The sequence below is a fragment of the Sinocyclocheilus grahami genome, unplaced genomic scaffold (genome assembly GCF_001515645.1).
Source record: "Sinocyclocheilus grahami isolate Dianchi unplaced genomic scaffold, SAMN03320097.WGS_v1.1 scaffold136.1, whole genome shotgun sequence".
Classification (NCBI taxonomy): Eukaryota; Metazoa; Chordata; class Actinopteri; order Cypriniformes; family Cyprinidae; genus Sinocyclocheilus; species Sinocyclocheilus grahami.
Genome location: NW_015505315.1, coordinates 1,978,701 through 1,998,015, shown reverse-complemented (window position 1 = coordinate 1,998,015; position 19,315 = coordinate 1,978,701). Strand labels below are relative to the sequence as shown.

Sequence of the window (19,315 nt, the reverse complement as noted above, 5' to 3'; positions counted from 1 at the left end):
TAAAAAAAAAAAAAAAAAAAAAAAAAAAAAAAAAAAAAAAAAAGCATACTATGACCCCTTTAATTACTAAGATACAGTACATCAACTACATACAGGATGGAAAACATTTCAACACACTCTGTGTGGGTGCGGGTGAAGTCAGCAAGTGAAATAAGTTATAAATGTAGTGGTCTGTAAGAAGTTTGTCTTAACACAGCACATCGTCCATTAGTGTGTCCGTGCAATGCAGAACCACAGCGACTCCAGTTTAAACTCCACCAGCCTGACTACAGCTAACCTGGTCAGCAGTGGCCTGATGGGTTTTTGCTTCATGATTGGGGTTCCTGGTAATATTGCAGTCATTTTTTTCATAGTTCGGCATTTCAAAATGGACAATTTCACCGTTCATCTGATGCTGAACCTGGCAGCTGCAGACATTTTATGTTTGATAACCCTGCCTGTGTGGATCTACAACCAACTCTACAGCTGGAGTATAGGTCAGTCATCATGCAAGTTCTTCGCAGCACTCGTCTACTGCAGCGCATACTCAAGTGTGATAACCGTAACTCTGCTGAGTGTGTATCGTTGTTTACAAATTCGGCATCCACAGTTGTGGTCCAGAATGAGCAAGAGAAGAGAGAGAGCGCTGCTGATCAGCGGTTGGGCTCTGGCACTGCTTTTCTCTTGTCCTAGTGTACTTGCACAAGAGATCGTTCAAAGTAAATCCAAGAAATCTTGTGGCAGGATCTTGCATTCAGAGGAGTACAGGCTTACTGCTGCCATACTGGAGATGCTGCTGGCTTTTTTTCTTCCTTTCACAATCATATTGACTTCATATTGTTGCCTACATCAGAAGGTGACACAGGGAACATTCAGCCACAGGCAAAGATTAACCAAACTGGTGACCCGCATTGTGGTAACTTTCTTCATTTTTTATGCTCCACACCAAATTATTAATTTGTTTCAAATTTTTGAAATAGTTTTCAAATCATCACTACCAGTTTTTTCAGCTAAACTCCATGAGATTAGAAGTTCCACAGGTGACATTGCGGGAAGTCTTACTTTCATTAACAGCTGTGTGAACCCCTTCCTCTATGCTGTGGCTTCAAAGACTTTACGTCAACAAAAATGAACACCTTTTCAGTACAACCAAAGGGACATGCTGTTTACAGAGGAGTCATTCTCATCTGTGAACAGACATTTTTACCCCTTACAAAACGTAATGGAAATATTAAGCAAACAATCTGGATTCTGGATGAAAAGTTGCAGTTACATCTGGCTGATGCTTTTATTCCAAAGCAACTTGTATTGTACCTAAGGTTCACATTTTATCAGGTCATACATTGCCTGGGAATTAAACCCATGACCTTGGTGTTACTACCACCATGTTCTGAGCTACAGGAAGTTTAAAGGTGAAGTTGGGCAATTATTGAAACAACTGTTTTTATGCATAATTTAATTTAAAAATGTATTAATTTAAAAATTATTTATTTGCTTACTATAATTAACCTTGAAACGATTGATCTTTATAGTACAAAGAAAGCAATGTCTCACTGTTTCACCCTTGTTGTTCCAAACCTGTATGATTGTCCTTCTTCTGTGGAACAGGAAAGATATTCCGAAGAACACTGATGTCCAAACAACATATAGACAATGTTTTGTGTTGTGCTGTGAGTAGTTTATATGGGTTACTGTGTTTGACGTGTTCGATTATATAACCAAAATAAACTAAAATTAGCACAAAATGGTACAATATCCCACAGCAGATATAATACTTTAAAACACGGTTTGGATTTAGTTAATTTGGATTAGTAGTTATATCATAGAATACCTTGTTTTTACAGCAACAATAAAATAATAAATCATGGTTGTTTTGTAACATTTTCAATGTGACATCTGATACTGATCCTATGGGGAAAGCAGCAGCAGCTCGCTGTTGCTATAGCAACCTTCTCAGGTGAATGCAACTTATTTGAAATAATCTATTTGGTGCCAGACAATAATTGGCACTGTTGTTGTTGTTATATAGTATAAGCCAAACTTTTCCATAATATATGTGAAATCTTTCATTTATAACCTCTTGAGTGGTCTAACTGAATATGATAGTATAGGACTGCAATAAGCACACAAGCATGTGATTATATGTGAATTCTAATTATTATAATAAATATAGCTGATCTCCATAATAAAGTATTTGAGATGTTCTTCTGCCTCTAATAGTTACTTTTAAGTCATTTTCAACGGCTGATGCAACAATGATCTTGGACTTCATATTTGAAACCTACAAACATGGATGCAGCCTCGGACAAAACAAAATGTTTATTGTTACCAATGTCATTGTACAAAGTCTTTATTTGTAGGCATAGGCCTATTTGTTACCCATGAATAGTTTATTTTGCAACTAAAAGTGTCTGACTATAGAAAGGTTACCACCTGGATAAATGAAGTTGGTTTGATCATATGATGTCAACATGGTGGCCTGCCTCATATAGGATCAAACTTTTTTTACTCGGTCATTGATATAAAAAGTAGTCCTCGTCTCATGTAATTGTACATTATTTTAAACATTTAAAGTGGAAAAAATACTTTCTGGACTTTAGTCTGCAAGCATAGCTAATGTGGCTAACATCCACTAGATGGCAGCAAAGACATGCTACATTTTTGTAGCCGTCTCCATGCAGGTAACAATGGGTAATGTAGAAGGCCATCAAACCTTCTCCTATACAAACGCAATAAGATATGTTACAGCATATCTTATAAACAATAGATGTCCACAATGTAAAGTAGCCAATGTCACAGAAACATAATCACACAACAGATTTTCTCACAGCCAACTGCTGTTATACGTGGAAATCAGCTTTTTCCTGTGAGTCTCTGTATGCATAGCAATCTAAATGAACTATGTTTTGAGGAAATTGTCTCTCTCATCTTCCCATTTCTGTCAAAGAGATCTTTCTTCAGAAAGTAGATTACGTTAATCTTCCTTTGAGATCAGTTGAAGCAACTTTAAAAAAAAATATCCTGTCAAGATGCAACAAACTATTTTAAAAAACTATTGCAGACAGGTTAAATGTGACACAGTATTTATCAGATGTTCTTAATCAAGTAATTTAGACAGTGCTGGGTAGTAAATGATTACATGTAATCTGGATTACATAATCAGTTTCCAAAAATTAAGTACGTAGGATATTGCATTTTAAAATACTCATAATCAGATTAGTTACTTTTATGGATTACATATTTATATTACATATTATTCACACAATTATATATATATTTTTTTAAATAATTGTTTTTAAAACATTTTTATTCGAAATATTCACAAATGTGTTAACTACCCTAAATATCTCGGTTCTCAAATGTGTAAGTAAATGCATTTAGCACATTTATAAATTACTGTTAGTTGATCTATAATGGGCGATGGGCAAGTAGCCTAATGTTAGCGTAATCCCTTAACTGCACATAAAACCTTATTACTTGTACCAGATAGGCTATGGGTGTCATGCCATAAAATATTTTTAATGCAACTGACTTTGTATTTAAAGGGGTCATATGATGCTGCTAAAAAGAACATTTTGTGTATTTGGTGTAATGAAATTTGTCTATGCAGTTAAAGTTTAAAAAACATTATTTTCCACATATTGTACATTATTGTTTCTCCTCTATGCCCCGCCTTTCTGAAACGCGTCGATTTTTACAAAGCTCATCGGTCTGAAAAGCGAGGTGTGCTCTGATTGGCCAGCTATCCAGTGCTTTCACACTAGCACTTTTGGTGCGCAGCCGGGTTCGATTGACGTCAGAGTTTGGTACGTTTGGATGATGTGAACGAACTCGGAACTCGGGTGCGCACCCGCGAACTGTAGCCGAGTCCGCTTAAAAAGGGTGGTCTGGGGTACGGTTCAAGTGAACTCCGGTACGGTTTGCTGCTGATGTGAACCCAATCGTACCAAATCACGGAAGTGAACCGCTATTAATGACGTATTATTTGATAAAAATGTGTGTTTGTGTGTGTGTTTCACTCACTTTCTTGATGAGCGTGACTGACTCGCTGGAAGCAGAGAGCTGTAGGCCTATGTCTCATTTCTGTTCACCTTCAGAGTACTTTAGAGCATTTGCAGTACATTCGTAAGGCAGACCTAAGTGTCCTTATGTACTGAAGCTTTGGAAACAAAACTAACGGTTCAAAAACATAAATATAAAATCGAAGAGAGCCTTGCTACGCATTTTGCCGTCTTCTCCTGCGCTGTCGTTACTAAGCAATGGGGTAAACAGCTGCTGGCTTGATGACAGAACCCGTGGTTCGGACCCAAATAATATAATGTGAACACAGTCCAGCAGGGGCAGGGGGAGGGGGGAGCAATCGAACTCGGGTTCTGACCAAGCAATCGAACCAAGTGTGAAAGCACCCTGAAACGCGTTGAAGCTCATCGGTCTGAAAAAGCGAGGTGTGCTGTGATTGGCCAGCTATCTAGTGCGTTGTGATTGGCCGAATACCTCAAGCGTGTGACGGAAATGTTTCGCCCTTTGCCATTTTGTGATGATGCCCTGTCAGGCCGGAGCAATGATTCAAAAACATGAAAACCCATTATAAACGAGGCATTCGTTGCATCCAGTGGGGACATAATTATGGATTATAATGACTTGTACTGTCTTTTTACGCGTTGCGTTGCATCGCGCCGCATAAAACATAAAACCATGTCTGCATTTGTGATCGGAGAAATGACAAACAACAAGCCCTACTCTACTAAATTCGCTTTAAATATTTAAAATATAAAAACTCTTTAAATATAAAAAACGTATTTACAGTCTTTGAGTTAGAACAGCCGGCATTGTAGTCTACTCTACCAGGATCAGTAAACAGTCCTCCATAAAATGTGCTGCATACATCTGAATATTTGGGTTGAAGTGTTCTGGAACAATGTTGTAAATACAACTTAACCACTGATTTCTAGTCGTGTCCATTTTTGGAAGGGCAAACAAAGTAGTTTCGCTTTCACAACGAAACACAGCGTCACACACGGCGGCCTAGAGTGAGCAGCAGCGGCCTAGAGTGAGCAGAGGCCGGGGGCTAGAGTGAGGAATGGCCGGCGGACTGAGTGAGCAGAGGCGGCGGATTCGACGAAGGAGTGTCTGGAGGGCTTGCGGCAACCACATGTGACGACCCCGGGCTGGACTCCGCTTCGTCCACGGTGAAAGCCGATCCAGAGCGCAAAGTTGTAGTATTTCCTCAGCGACCAGCACGGATCAGCTCCAGGCATGACGAAGCAGATATCGTCCTCTTTTGAAAGGCCAAACAAAGTAGTTTCGCTTTCGCAACGAAGCACACAGCGCCTTCACGACATCAGCAACAATACTACAGCCAGAATAAAATTTACGCCTTCTTTCTTTTCGTGAACATTTGGGTGGCGTTATGCAAATCTTCCCACATAGTGATGTAGATATGTGGGGGCATGTTAGAACGAGCCGTTTTAGGTAGGTGTGGCTGACTCTTAACTTTTGGAAGAGAGTTTTACTTGCCCGACCGGGCAACAAACTTGATTAAAACATCTAATTAGGGAATTACCAAAATTTCAGCGAGAATGATTCTGATTTTATTACATTTGGTGCAAACGGCAATTTATAGTGGATAATGGGATAAACCCGTTCATAAACATCTGATTTTATTACACTTGGTGTAAACGGCAATTCATAATGGATAATCAATAGTAACAAGGTCGCGGCAGTTGAGACTCACGTGAGACAATCTCATGGAGAAATAGAAAATTAACACAACTGCACACAGAAGAAACATACTACGGTAAAAAAATTAGTTTTTATATTTATTACATAAAGCCTAGCCTAATTAATTAACATGACACGACTAAGAGAGTGCAGTTTTCCCCGAATTGATTTTAAACAAGACTTCAAACGAGTAGTTAATATTAATATTAAGTGACTTAGAGCATACATTTTAGTACAATAATGTCAATGTGACTGTTTTTGCTCAATTTGTTTAACGAAAATAGTTCCAAACAAACTTAGTAGCAGCAGAACTGTCCCGCATCTCTAAGCAACACACAGCGTCAGCGGTGTTTCGTTAGGCTACTAAATGATTCGCATTTTTGAATTAATAATTTGAGTCAATGATTCAGTGGTCCATTCATAAAGACAGGCGCTTGCTTCATTCTTGAATGAATCAGCCATCTGAACGAATCGTTTGAATGCCTCAATGACTCACTCATTAAGACGGTCAACTTGCTGCCACCTGCTGGCGGGTTACTTTCAAATTTAAAAGTACAATAGTACATATTTGTAAATAAAAAAAACTGATGTAAAACACCAAGCTCACAGCATTATTTATGCTGTTGTAATTTTGCAGTGTTAATGCATTCATGCTACATTTCAGCTTCATTCAATTGTCTGTGTAAATGCATCTAAATGCCACTTCAGCTGCTTCTGTTTCTCCAGCAGTGGAAAATTTGGTTTTGTTAATACTGATTTCATTTGATTGGTAACAGCCCTATAGAGTCTTATTATATTAAGTGTAATTATTAATAAAAGAATTAGTAAGAATTTGATATGAAAGATGACACATGCATTTAATAAGGTTAGGGGGAAATGCCCTTTTTATAGGCAAATAAAATAAAATAAAAAAGACCTGGAAATCAATTCAAATAAATTTTTATATGCAGTAACTTTAGTCATACAAAATGTAATTTTCCAGCAACAAAATTGTGGCCAGTGAAAATGCTGAGTGGCTAGTAATTTTGGAAAACCACTAGCCACAGTGGCTGGTGAGCAAACGAGTTAATGTCAAGCCACTAACAGTGAATACTTGTATTGCAGTAAAAAATGTGGCGTTTAACCGGAGTAAGGTGGTGGGGGTGCTTGACATGTGTCAAACACTAGAAAAGGGGTGCAGGCTGCAAAAAGTTTGGGAACCACTGCTCTAGCTTATCCCTGATAGGTGGAAATGGTGTTGTTACAACTCTCCTCATGTTACAACCATACCCAGTCTACCCCATATTTTCAAGCACTCTCAAAAACATTATAATCACTGAAGCTGTTTACACTGTGAAATGAATATCCTACTTACAGTCATACACTTTGTTGTTTCTGATGAGAGAATTCGTCAGAGTGCAGAATTCATTCAGGGAGCGAGTGAACAAAACACCGGCGTTTCAGCGATGACTCATCTGAACGCCTCTGATTGGTCATTGCCAGGGGTGGCCGTGGCCACTGACGAAAGCTTGGCCACCCCATTTAAAACGGCAGTTTTTATCTTTTTTTTTTCTTGACAAGAAATGTATTTATTAAGATGCGGAACCGCCATATCTCTTTATGACCACATCAAACGGGAGAATTTTCAGCTTAACCTCAGCGTCAGGCGCGAGTCAAACGAGCACGGAAAAGCTACAGCAGCCAAATGAGCTTCAGTAGAACAACTGTGAACTGTGGTCTGATGAAATGTTGTTAGACTATGTCAGTAAAACACACATTCATGTCCCATCAGCCGTTTTACTGTGCTCACGGCGTACACTCTTCAACAGTACGCAAATATGTGGCACACGCTCTATATCACTTCATCATAAATAACCCGCACAAGAAACTATGAGCATACATAGGCTACCTAGTTCTGTCGTCAGCTAAGTCATGAAATGACCAAAAAGGCGATTAAAGCTGCAAACTGCATGTATACGCAACACGCAAGAACGTCTCTCAAATGCATACTAAAATATATTCTGCAATTCGAGATCACCATATAAGGCACAAGCTGATGTGTATTTTTTATTTGTAATTTAATGCACAAATAAATGTGAGCACAGTGCACTTATACTAGAATATATGCGAAAATGAAACCATTTAAATGCATAAAATAACTCATTTTATATTCTGGCATTTATGTCTTCCGGCCTTTTCACATTTTTATCACTATCTGCATGGCTCATCCATGAGTATGCAATGTTGGAGAGCAAGCATTTGGGAGTTTTGAGAAGCTGAATGTGCAATAAAGCTATAGTGAGCCCCTTTATTAAAATACCTGGAGGAACCAGACTCTGCCTACTGCATGCAACAGCTGCATTCGTAGTCTGTGCCTTAATGAAGCGGCTCTAATAAAGGGGTAGTGCATCTTGGCAAGCTTAATACGGTCATCAGGATGCGCTACCAGCCTAAACAATGAGGTCAAATTCATGATTAAAGAGGGGAATTAATGACAACAGAATGTCAGGAGGCCAGTTTAATGCCTCATGTGAACGTCACTCCTTTTTAGAGGTGCCGGTCTAACGCTTTATCAAAAGGTTGCTTCGTTTTACATTCTGAAGTCCGTTTCGTTATACTAAGACTTTTGCACCCACACAAGTCAGGAAATGAGCACCCCCCTGCTGGCCGGACTAAAACTAGCTCCAGCAGCAAGCTAGTTGTTCACAACGGCCTACCAGCCATCAGAATGTGTTACCAGCATCAAAAATAAAACAATGTCAAACTCCTAATTGAGGAGGGGAATTCATGACAACAGAATGTCAGGAGGCCAGTTTAATGCCTCATCTGAACGACGCTCCTTTTTACAGGTGACGATTTAACGCTTTATCAAAAGGTTGCTTCTTTTTACATTCTGAAGTCTATTTCGTTATACTAAGACTTTTGCACCCATACAAGTCAGGGAATGGTCACCCCCTGCTAGCCGGACTAAAACTAGCTGCAGCGGCAAGCAAGCTACATTTTCACAAATGGTCTCCCAAAAGTGTACTGACCAGGCTTTGGCCTGCTTAGCTTTAGTGAGGAACCAGACTCTGCGTACTGCATGCAACAGCTGTATTCTTAGTCTTCGTCTTCATCTTAATGAAGCGGCTCTAATAGAGGGGTAGCGCATCCTGACAAGCTCAATACGGCCATCAGGATGCGCTGTCAGCCTAAACAATGAGGTCAAATCCATGATTAATGTGGGGAATTAATGACAAGAGAATGTCAGGAGGCCAGTTTAATGCCTCATGTGAACGTCACTCCTTTTTAGAGGTGCCGGTCTAACGCTTTATCAAAAGGTTGCTTCGTTTTACATTCTGAAGTCCGTTTCGTTATACTAAGACTTTTGCACCCACACAAGTCAGGAAATGAGCACCCCCCTGCTGGCCGGACTAAAACTAGCTCCAGCAGCAAGCTAGTTGTTCACAACGGCCTACCAGCCATCAGAATGTGTTACCAGCATCAAAAATAAAACAATGTCAAACTCCTAATTGAGGAGGGGAATTCATGACAACAGAATGTCAGGAGGCCAGTTTAATGCCTCATCTGAACGACGCTCCTTTTTACAGGTGACGATTTAACGCTTTATCAAAAGGTTGCTTCTTTTTACATTCTGAAGTCTATTTCGTTATACTAAGACTTTTGCACCCATACAAGTCAGGGAATGGTCACCCCCTGCTAGCCGGACTAAAACTAGCTGCAGCGGCAAGCAAGCTACATTTTCACAAATGGTCTCCCAAAAGTGTACTGACCAGGCTTTGGCCTGCTTAGCTTTAGTGAGGAACCAGACTCTGCGTACTGCATGCAACAGCTGTATTCTTAGTCTTCGTCTTCATCTTAATGAAGCGGCTCTAATAGAGGGGTAGCGCATCCTGACAAGCTCAATACGGCCATCAGGATGCGCTGTCAGCCTAAACAATGAGGTCAAATCCATGATTAATGTGGGGAATTAATGACAAGAGAATGTCAGGAGGCCAGTTTAATGCCTCATCTGAACAAAGCTCCTTTTTACATGTGAAAGGACCAGGCTCTGGTCTGCTTAGCTTTAGTGAGGTGAGGAATAATACAAAAATTGTCATATTCACTCAGTATTACTTGATCTAATTCACAAATATCTCAATTACAGTTAAGTAGAAATTAATTGTACTCAGTTGTGTTTTAGGCACTAAAACAGTCCAGTACATTATAGTCAAACACATTTTTATATTGAAATGAAGATTTCTGTGCCACCCCAGACTGGTTGCTGGCCCCTCCCTGGCCACCCCTATGAAAGCATCATGGCTCCGCCACTGGCCATTGCATTCATAAGCTCAACAGTATCGTGTGTGTGATTGGCTACAATGTGCAGCGCTGTAAGAGGCGCCTGTCTCTGGCTCAGCACCAGCGAATGCAGATTTGAATTTAGCAGATGCTGTGCCGCACTGCACGCTCTAATCACACCGGTGTGATTGTATGAAATATAAAAAATGTATTTGTAATATAAATGTTTTTGTCTTTTGGAAGCTGCATTCAAAATCCACTTAGCTCAAAAATCTGAGGGGGCACGTGCCCCCTTGGTTTGAATGGGCACGATGCCTCTGATCCCAATGGAACAAGTTAAGGAAGCCTACATCATTTAATATAGAGAAAAAAAGGACCTGCACTTAACATTCTAAATCACCATCCAACAGAAAATAAAGATGAGCATTGTTGACTAAAGTAAATTGGTTATTGTTCTTATTATTTAAGGTGCAGTTGATATAATGTTTCCTACTTTTACACAGCAGATGAAATATTTAATTTGAAATATACTCTTGTATAATAACAACACAACAATGAAAAATTATATAAATCACATAAAATAGGGGAGAAATAGGTCTAAATAGATAGATATCTTGGAAAATATCCATCTGGTTCTATAAAATGACTGCTATGCTCCAGGTGTAGGCTAAACCACACTATGGAATTAGATTGACCTGTATTCACGTGCATTGTAAAAAATTATTGCTGTGATTAGTCATCATCACAACTTAAAATTCAAAAGTAGAATGAGTAATAATGTGTTGTTTTAATTTAAAGGGGTCATATGATGCGATTTCAAGTTTTCCTTTCTCTTTGGAGTGTTACAAGCTGATTGTGCATAGATAAGATCCCTGAAGTTGCAAAGACTAAAGTCACAAACCCAAAGAGATATTCTTTATCAAAGTTAAGACTCTGCCACGCCCCCCTAAAATGGCTCGTTCTAACACGCCCCCACATATCTAGGTCACTATGTGGGAATATTTGCATAATGCGCCCAAATGTTCACGCAAAGAAAGAAGGCGTGGTTTCAGTAACCGCAGTTAGTGTTGAAGCAGCCATGTCAGAGAGACGCTGTGTGTTTCTAGGCGAAAGCAAAAGCACTTTATTTGGCCTTCCGAAAGTAGATGCATTTAGGAATCTTTAAGATCACTTACAACAGAACAGCAATGCATTTTATGGACGACCGTATTCGTGAACCTAGGAGAGGAGGTAATTCTGACTTTGCTATGACAATCTGGCACTTCTGAATCAGCTACTGTTTTGTTATTAGTTTAAGTATTTGCTATTGACTGTTCAAATGCGAAGTTTTGTGCATCATGTGTGTGTGAGAGAGAGAGAGACAGGGTCACATCACAGTAGAGTCAGCTGTCTTAACCGCGGCTTGGGTACTGCATCATTACTGTGTCTGTTCCCCTTTCGGGCTTGAACTGATGGTAAAACATTATTTACCGTCTTTACATTTATTTTGAAAGATGAAGCTCGCGATTATGGTAAGGGGTACAACAGAACAGCAATGCATTTTATGGACGACCGTATTCGTGAACCTAGGAGAGGAGGTAATTCTGACTTTGCTATGACAATCTGGCACTTCTGAATCAGCTACTGTTTTGTTATTAGTTTAAGTATTTGCTATTGACTGTTCAAATGCGAAGTTTTGTGCATCATGTGTGTGTGAGAGAGAGAGAGACAGGGTCACATCACAGTAGAGTCAGCTGTCTTAACCGCGGCTTGTGTACTGCATCATTACTGTGTCTGTTCCCCTTTCGGGCTTGAACTGATGGTAAAACTAGGCATATATATATGAACTACAATAATGTACAGTATTTGAAAAATAATGTGTTTTTTGAACATTAAAGCATGTCAACATATTCTGTTACACCAAATACACAAAATAATGATCTTTAAAAAAGCATCAAATGACCCCTTTAAATGTTCGTGCTTGTGTAACCCCTCTCTCCCGGGTCCTCACCGCCACAACTCGTTCTCTTTCTGAGACGGTCTCCGGCATGGGAGGCGGACGCACTAACAAGGAGGCTAAAGACTGTACAGCCACTAGCATTAGTTGCTCTTGAGATTAGGGGAGTGAGGTTTACCTGCACAGCACCTACCGCTGGCCTCCGTTACACTCACCCCCCAAACCCCACTCCCATCCGGGTCATGGCACCAATGTAACCCCTCTCTCCCGGGTCCTCACGCCACAATTCGTACTCGTTCCGAGTGGGTCTCCGGCATGGGAGGCGGACGCACTAACAAGGAGGCTAAAGACTGCAGCCACTAGCGTCAGTGAGGTGTACCTGCACAGCACCTACCGCTGGCCTCCGTTACACTTGACTTATATTTAAAGCTTCAGTCCGTAACTTTTTTTGGTTAAAAATGATCCGAAATCAATATTTGAGCAAGTACATAACCAGCCAGTGTTCAAAACTATCGCCTTACTTTAGCCCGATTCACAACGGTTAGCTTATAATAATGTTTTCTAATTTGAGTGTTACGGGTAGGTTTTCGCGGGAAATTCGAGCATGGCTCTGCCTCATTACGTCACGTCTGTAAACATAAAGAAGTTGTCCCGGTTACTAGGCTATCGCATGTGAGGATCCTGCAGATGGCCGATCGTTTATAGCCTTTTCTCACAGCAGCCAGAATAATTAAATGTATCATTTTGATGGCGGATTGTAATCCAGAAAGGATTATGTGTTTATGAAACACATGTGAATTAAATTAAATTATTTTCCAGTTATAAATGTGCATCTGATTACAGAGCCTGGGATTACAAAGATTTGTATTTGAAAGAAAACCAGTTCGAAGGGAACATAATTTGCTTTTTGGGTTAAAAGAAGTTCTTAATATGAAATTCGAAGAGTATGACAATTAAATTAGATTGTGCAGAAATTTAAATCTTCACGCTAATACACACTATACTCATAGTCACGCAATGCTGATGTTGTTAACATTAATCATTTGAGAATAAATTATAACAATAATAATAATTTGAATGGTTTGATGTGATATGAGCTAACTGATCTTTAGATTTAATCACCATTGCTAGCGAGATTTATTGTAATACTTTTTTCCTCAGTTGGTCAGAACAAACATGGCAGACTTGTTACTTACTTGTTCAGATGGCAATATACGGTGAAAATTCTTATTTGGGTCATATTCCAAGATGTAGGCTAGAATCTTTGATTGCGAAGAACAGTAAATATCCACACAAGTGCGGTGACTGACAGCCACACATACTCTTCAGAACATTAGATTCATCCGTGCTGGAGCCATGCCGACTCACAACCAACGCAAGCTAGATAATTCCGCACACAGCTGCAATTCCAGGTTTTCAAACAGAGATGGCGACAAAGAGGCAAAACTTACGGACTGCAGCTTTAACTTTAGTTTAGTTTAGTTAAAGGTAGGGTAGGCGATTTCGGAGAACCTAGCAATAGCAAGTTAACTTTGACAGCATAAGATCCCACCCTCCCTGCAAATCACTCTCCAAAGACACGCCTCCTCTAAAACACATGAAGATGAGAGATAGCATTTGTGAAAGGTTGAATGCAACAATGTCACATTACCTCCTCTCATTCACCGGTGAGAAAACATTACAGTACAAAGCGCATAATTTTACAATAATAACGGCCTCTATTCTCGCTAAGTCTGCAATAGCGTAATGGAACGCGCTGATGACGCAACATGTCTGCGCAAACAGGGTTGATAGGCAGGTGGGACAGCCAATAGTAGCCCTTGGCCCGAAGAGATATGACTGAACATATAAATACGTATATTTAGACCACTTAACTTAGCGATTGTTATCAAGACTTTCAGTCAGCATTACAAACCAAATAATTTTTTTAACCAAATCATTTATCCTGCCTTTGCATGTCCAGTTTTCTCTCAGAAAGATGATCTGAGTTACTATTGTAATTCTCGATGCAGCATGAATAACATACAATGGTAACATTTTTCACAATCATGACACTTAAAGCAGCACTATGTAACGTTTGGCACTCTAGCGGTTAATAAACAGAACTGCACACATCCCGCGGAAGAACATTCCAACTGGAGCTACTTCTCTAAGTTTATGTCTATGGCGATTCACGCAGGTATGTGTTACTCCGCAGCGGTGACGACCCGACCAGGCTACACTAGTCCAAATATAAGTACTTATAAGTGTACCGTAGTGATTTGGAATAAGACAAAAACGCAGTTTGGAAGATTAATTCATGATGTACTTGCTCATTATATACATTTTGATAATTTTGAACACAGAAAAAGTTACATAATGCTGCTTTAAGAAAACAGGAACAGAAAATGTCTATAAACAGTAGTATTTTACTGTTATAGACCTTGCAAGGAGATGGAAAGCTTGTGACTAATTGTTTATTCCCTTGTTTTGCTTAGACTGATCACATTTCAATGTGTAACATGAGACACATACTGCTACTTTGGAAGCCAACCATGTTGCAACCCAAATAGTAGTATGTATGAATATTTTCCAAGAACTAACCAGAGTTTTCACCATCTTCATCTGTATTGTTGCAATAAGCATCAATCTAAGAACTAACTGCATGCCTGCCATCTGACATCACTACTAACCAATTTACCCACAATAAGCTATCCAATAGTGAGGTCAGGGCTTAATTTTAAATTGAGGCCATATTTATGAGAAGACACAAGTCTAACAGTATACAAATCCACAGCTCAAACATACCAGCAGTTCTAAGACTTAAGTGCGTAATGGGGTGTTCTGGACTGATTCTGTTTCTTGTTGATATTCTGGTCTCCAGATATGACTTGAGACACTCCTATAATGCAAGGGATTTTTATTATTAGGCAGGTAACATGATTTGATGTATGTCCAACATGCAACCTACGAAAACTCATCTCAACATTATCACAATATATAACTGTTTAAAAAAAATAAAAAAGATCCTAATACCTAATGAATGTCTTAAACAGCTAACCTGAGTGCCATCTGAGACTTGGTATATGTAGGTAAGCAGTGTGTGCTGATAAGTAAAGCTTGAAGAGGTGGTTTATGTGGATCATATTCATAACGATATGGTAATCATATTTTATTTACCACCTTACTATTTCTCAGGGTTTTATATATTTTCCATTGATAGAAGCATAACATCCTGTAGATCTATGAGATTATGAAAGAAACAAATTCAGCAGAACTCTGTGGGTGTGTATGTCGGGAAGTTATGAAATAGGTTATAAATAAGTGTGTAAATGTGAAAGTAGTGATCTCTGTAGAAGTCGTCTAAACGCAATACTAGTGTGTCCGTGCTATGCAGAACCACAGCGACTCCAGTTTAAACTCCACCAGCCTGACTACAGCTTACCTGGTCAGCAGTGGCCTGATGGGTCTTTGCTTCATGATTGGAGTTCCTGGTAATATTGCAGTAATTCTTTTCATACTTCTTCGTTTCAAAAAGGACAATTTCACAGTTCATCTGATGCTGAATCTGGCAGCTGCGGACATCTTGTGTTTGATAACCCTGCCTGTGTGGATCTACAGTGAACTAGAGAACATTGACCAAGTAACCTGCAAGCTCTTCACAGCACTCGTCTACTGCAGCGCATACTCAAGTTTGATAACAGTAACTCTGCTGAGTGTGTATCGTTGTTTACGGATTCGACATCCACAGTTGTGGTCCAGAATGAGCAAGAGAAGAGAGAGAGCGCTGCTGATCAGCGGTTGGGCTCTGGCACTGCTTTTCTCTTGTCCTGGTGTACTTACACAAGAGATCGTTCAAGGTAAATCCAAAATGGAGTGTGAAAGAATCCTGGAAACAGAAGCCAGACTTATTGTTGCTCTACTGGAGTCACTGCTTGGATTTTTTCTTCCTTTCACAATCATGTTGACTTCATATTATTGCTTATACAAAACAGCCACACAGGGAGCATTCAGACACAGACACAGACCGACTAAACTTGTCACACGGATTGTCATAGTTTTCTTCATTTTTTGGGCTCCTCACCAAATAATAAAATTAGAGGACATTTGTGCAGCATTTTTAGGCTCAGAGCCAGTTCTATCTTTAATCGGTGACATTGCTGGAAGTCTTACATTCATCAACAGTTGTGTGAATCCATTCCTCTATGCGTTTTCCTCAAAGAGTTTACATAAACGCAAACAGCCGGTGGAACCTGGGGTAACTAAAGGCTCACAACATTTTGAGAGGGATCATTCCATAGCTGTGAGTAGCTCACTAGTAAAGCCTAACACCTTGGACTAAAGAATTATGACATATCAACATATGCAGTAGAAACTGGACAATGATAGAAGCACCTTTTAAAAATGCATTTGGATGAATTTCAGATAACTAAATACGTAGCACTTTTGAAAGATAATTTGATGAGTTTATTACTTTAATGTATCTCTGATGCAGTGAGAAGAGATCCAGGCAAAGTCTGTCTGTAAAATTATATTTTATTAAAATCAATGATTACAGATGTAAAATATGAACAATTAAAAATGGACAATATCCAAACTGAATATATTCTGCTGAAATTCTAAGAGAATAGACTAAAGTCTGATTATAGTAATCTTCAAGAGCTAAAGAGATGAAGATCTTCAAAGCATGCAATAAGAGAAAAAGGTAAAGAAGCCAATGTTATGAGCAATATACAGTATAGACTAGAGACTTACATCCTCTTACAGCATCATGGAATGTTTATGTCTGATTGATAAAATGTCAAATGTATTTCATTATCTACGTGTTGTCAAATATTCCCCCAATCTAAGGTGAATTTAGTTCAGGACTAGGTCATCTACTAGGTAGAAGTAAGATACAAATGGAGACATGGGTTACAGTTTTACATCTTTCTAGCAGAAACAACAGAGTTAAGCAATCTTCTTGCAAATACCAACTCTTGGGAAATAACTTCTAGTATCAAAATAAATAAATTAGCAAACATCCTTGCATATAAATATTTTTGCATAGAATAAGTTTCCAACATCCTGTCCAAACATCACTTAAGCATAACAAAATGTACCTATATGTCAATTGAAGGAAATATACTACATCAATGGAATATGTGTACACCTAGAATTATGAATATAAATGCATAATACTCACTGAGTAACTGAGTATATGAGTAACATAATACAGTAATATTAATATAATGGAATAAAACCATAAAAGAATAAATCATAATGAATATACTGTATGAATGAATATGAAAAATAAGAAAACATAACCATATTGGAAATTCTGATACACCAATCCCTAATTGCATCTAATCACCACTGTAATGCAAAATCGATTATCTTTATGATTTATATTATCAATTTGAACTACAGTGCATAAATGAAAGTAATGTTTAGATGCATGCTATTTTTGTTATTCATCAATTATTTTGTCACATTTTAAGTATTATAACTTTAAGATGCTTCTTTATTTTAAAATGCATTGTTTCGTGATTTGATGTATCAGTCATTAAGCACTTGTTGTGTGAACTGTTTTTAAGGACTGAAAGGGCTGTATAGGTATTTGGTGCTATCATTTAGTACTGTACAAGCTAATGACAGTACAGTAGCTTGCTCTTCTGTATGCCATGTGTGCAATAATGTTGAAAAAAGTACCTATTAACTATCTATTATTATAAAGAACACTATTTTAAAAACAGCTGAGCTGTTGTCATGAGTACAACAGTATCAGCTGAGTTGCTGTTTCTGTGTGCTTTTATACTTTGTTCCCGTTTCCAATCAGACCACATGTATTTCTCAGAACACAGTGAATAAGACTGATATGGTTTGAGATGATTAATAAAAGCCTTCACATTCTTTGAAAAACCGTTTTGTTTTTTTATTTCCAGTTCTCTGAAACTCTTCCTCCTACCTTTTGTCAGAAGTCTCTGAAATCTAAATGGACAACAGCCAGAAAGCATGGGGAATAGTTTATAAAAGAAAAATCCATATGAAAACCATCTCCTGAGGATAGAAACATATCTGAGAAGGGTTTGGGACTCAGAATTGCATAGCTGTGTAGTTGTAATCGACATGTTGAAAAAAGTACCTATTAACTATCTATTATTATAAAGAACACTATTTTAAAAACAGCTGAGCTGTTGTCATGAGTACAACAGTATCAGCTGAGTTGCTGTTTCTGTGTGCTTTTATACTTTGTTCCAATCAGACCACATGTATTTCTCAGAACACAGTGAATAAGACTGATATGGTTTGAGATGATTAATAAAAGCCTTCACATTCTTTGAAAAACCGTTTTGTTTTTTTATTTCCAGTTCTCTGAAACTCTTCCTCCTACCTTTTGTCAGAAGTCTCTGAAATCTAAATGGACAACAGCCAGAAAGCATGGGGAATAGTTTATAAAAGAAAAATCCATATGAAAACCATCTCCTGAGGATAGAAACATATCTGAGAAGGGTTTGGGACTCAGAATTGCATAGCTGTGTAGTTGTAATCGAAGTGATTTCCACAGCAAATGCAAATTGATTTTTAGGTCAAATTAAAAAGGTGGCACAGATTCTTTGTTTATAATGAGGATTCATTGCACCACTGGTAAAAGTTATTCATGAAGTAGTGGGAAAACATACTGCAAAATAAAACTACGTTACAAAAGTTTTCTATTTTAAATAAATACTGTTCTTTTCATCAAATAATCCTGAAAGAATCACTGTATCCACAAAAACATTATGCAGCACAAAATATGATTTGATTGATTTGAGATTTATTGCCACAGGTACATTACAGTACAGGTACAGTACATTGGAATTCTTGTGCGCAAAAGTAAGGAACAATAAACTTTCTAAAAAAAAATTAGTGAATAAGTTAAGAAAGACTGATAAGAAATGTTTCTACACTCTTAAAAATAAAGGTGCATCACCATGCCATAGAAGAACCTTTTTTGTCTAAATGGCTCCATAAAGAACCTTCAACATCTGAAGAACCTTTCTGTTTCACAAAAGGTTCTTTGTGGCGAAAGAAGGTTCTTCAGATTATAAAAAGGTAAGAAAGAGATGGTTCTTTAAAGAACCTTTGACTGAATGGTTCTTTGTGGAACCAAAAATGGTTCTTCTATGACATCGCTTGAAGAACCTTTTAAGCACCTTTATTTTTAAGAGTGCTGAGCATGAAATCATCATATTAGAATGATTTCTGAGGGGGTCATATGACATGGTAGACTGGAGTAATGACTCCTGAAAAATTAGCTTTGCCATCAGGAATAAATTACTTGTTTTTAAAATAAATTCAAATAGGAAAGTATTTCATAAGTATTCCATATTTCACAATATTACTGTTTTGAACGCCACACCCAGGATTTTTTAGAGTGTAGAGCAGGGTTCCTCAAATCTTGCCCTGGAGGGCCAATGC

The 19,315-nt window shown here is 38.4% G+C and overlaps 2 protein-coding genes across 2 annotated transcripts; both read left to right on the top strand.

Moving 5' to 3' along the window:
* Window positions 1-223: 223 nt before the first annotated feature.
* On the top strand, window positions 224-1,111 carry LOC107591058 (type-1 angiotensin II receptor B-like). Its single transcript, XM_016280061.1, has one exon. It carries the CDS (start codon window positions 224-226, stop codon window positions 1,109-1,111), a length of 888 nt encoding a protein of 295 aa, XP_016135547.1.
* Window positions 1,112-15,243: 14,132 nt separating this feature from the next.
* Window positions 15,244-16,800, top strand: LOC107591057 (type-1 angiotensin II receptor-like). Its single transcript, XM_016280060.1, has one exon. The coding sequence runs from the start codon at window positions 15,267-15,269 to the stop codon at window positions 16,215-16,217; it is 951 nt and encodes a 316-aa protein (XP_016135546.1). The 5' UTR covers window positions 15,244-15,266; the 3' UTR covers window positions 16,218-16,800.
* Window positions 16,801-19,315: the final 2,515 nt, after the last annotated feature.

Coding starts and splice junctions, on each gene's coding strand:
- LOC107591058 (XM_016280061.1), top strand. CDS start 224: ATGCAGAACCACAGCGACTCCAGTTTAAACTCCACCAGCCTGACTACA.
- LOC107591057 (XM_016280060.1), top strand. CDS start 15,267: ATGCAGAACCACAGCGACTCCAGTTTAAACTCCACCAGCCTGACTACA.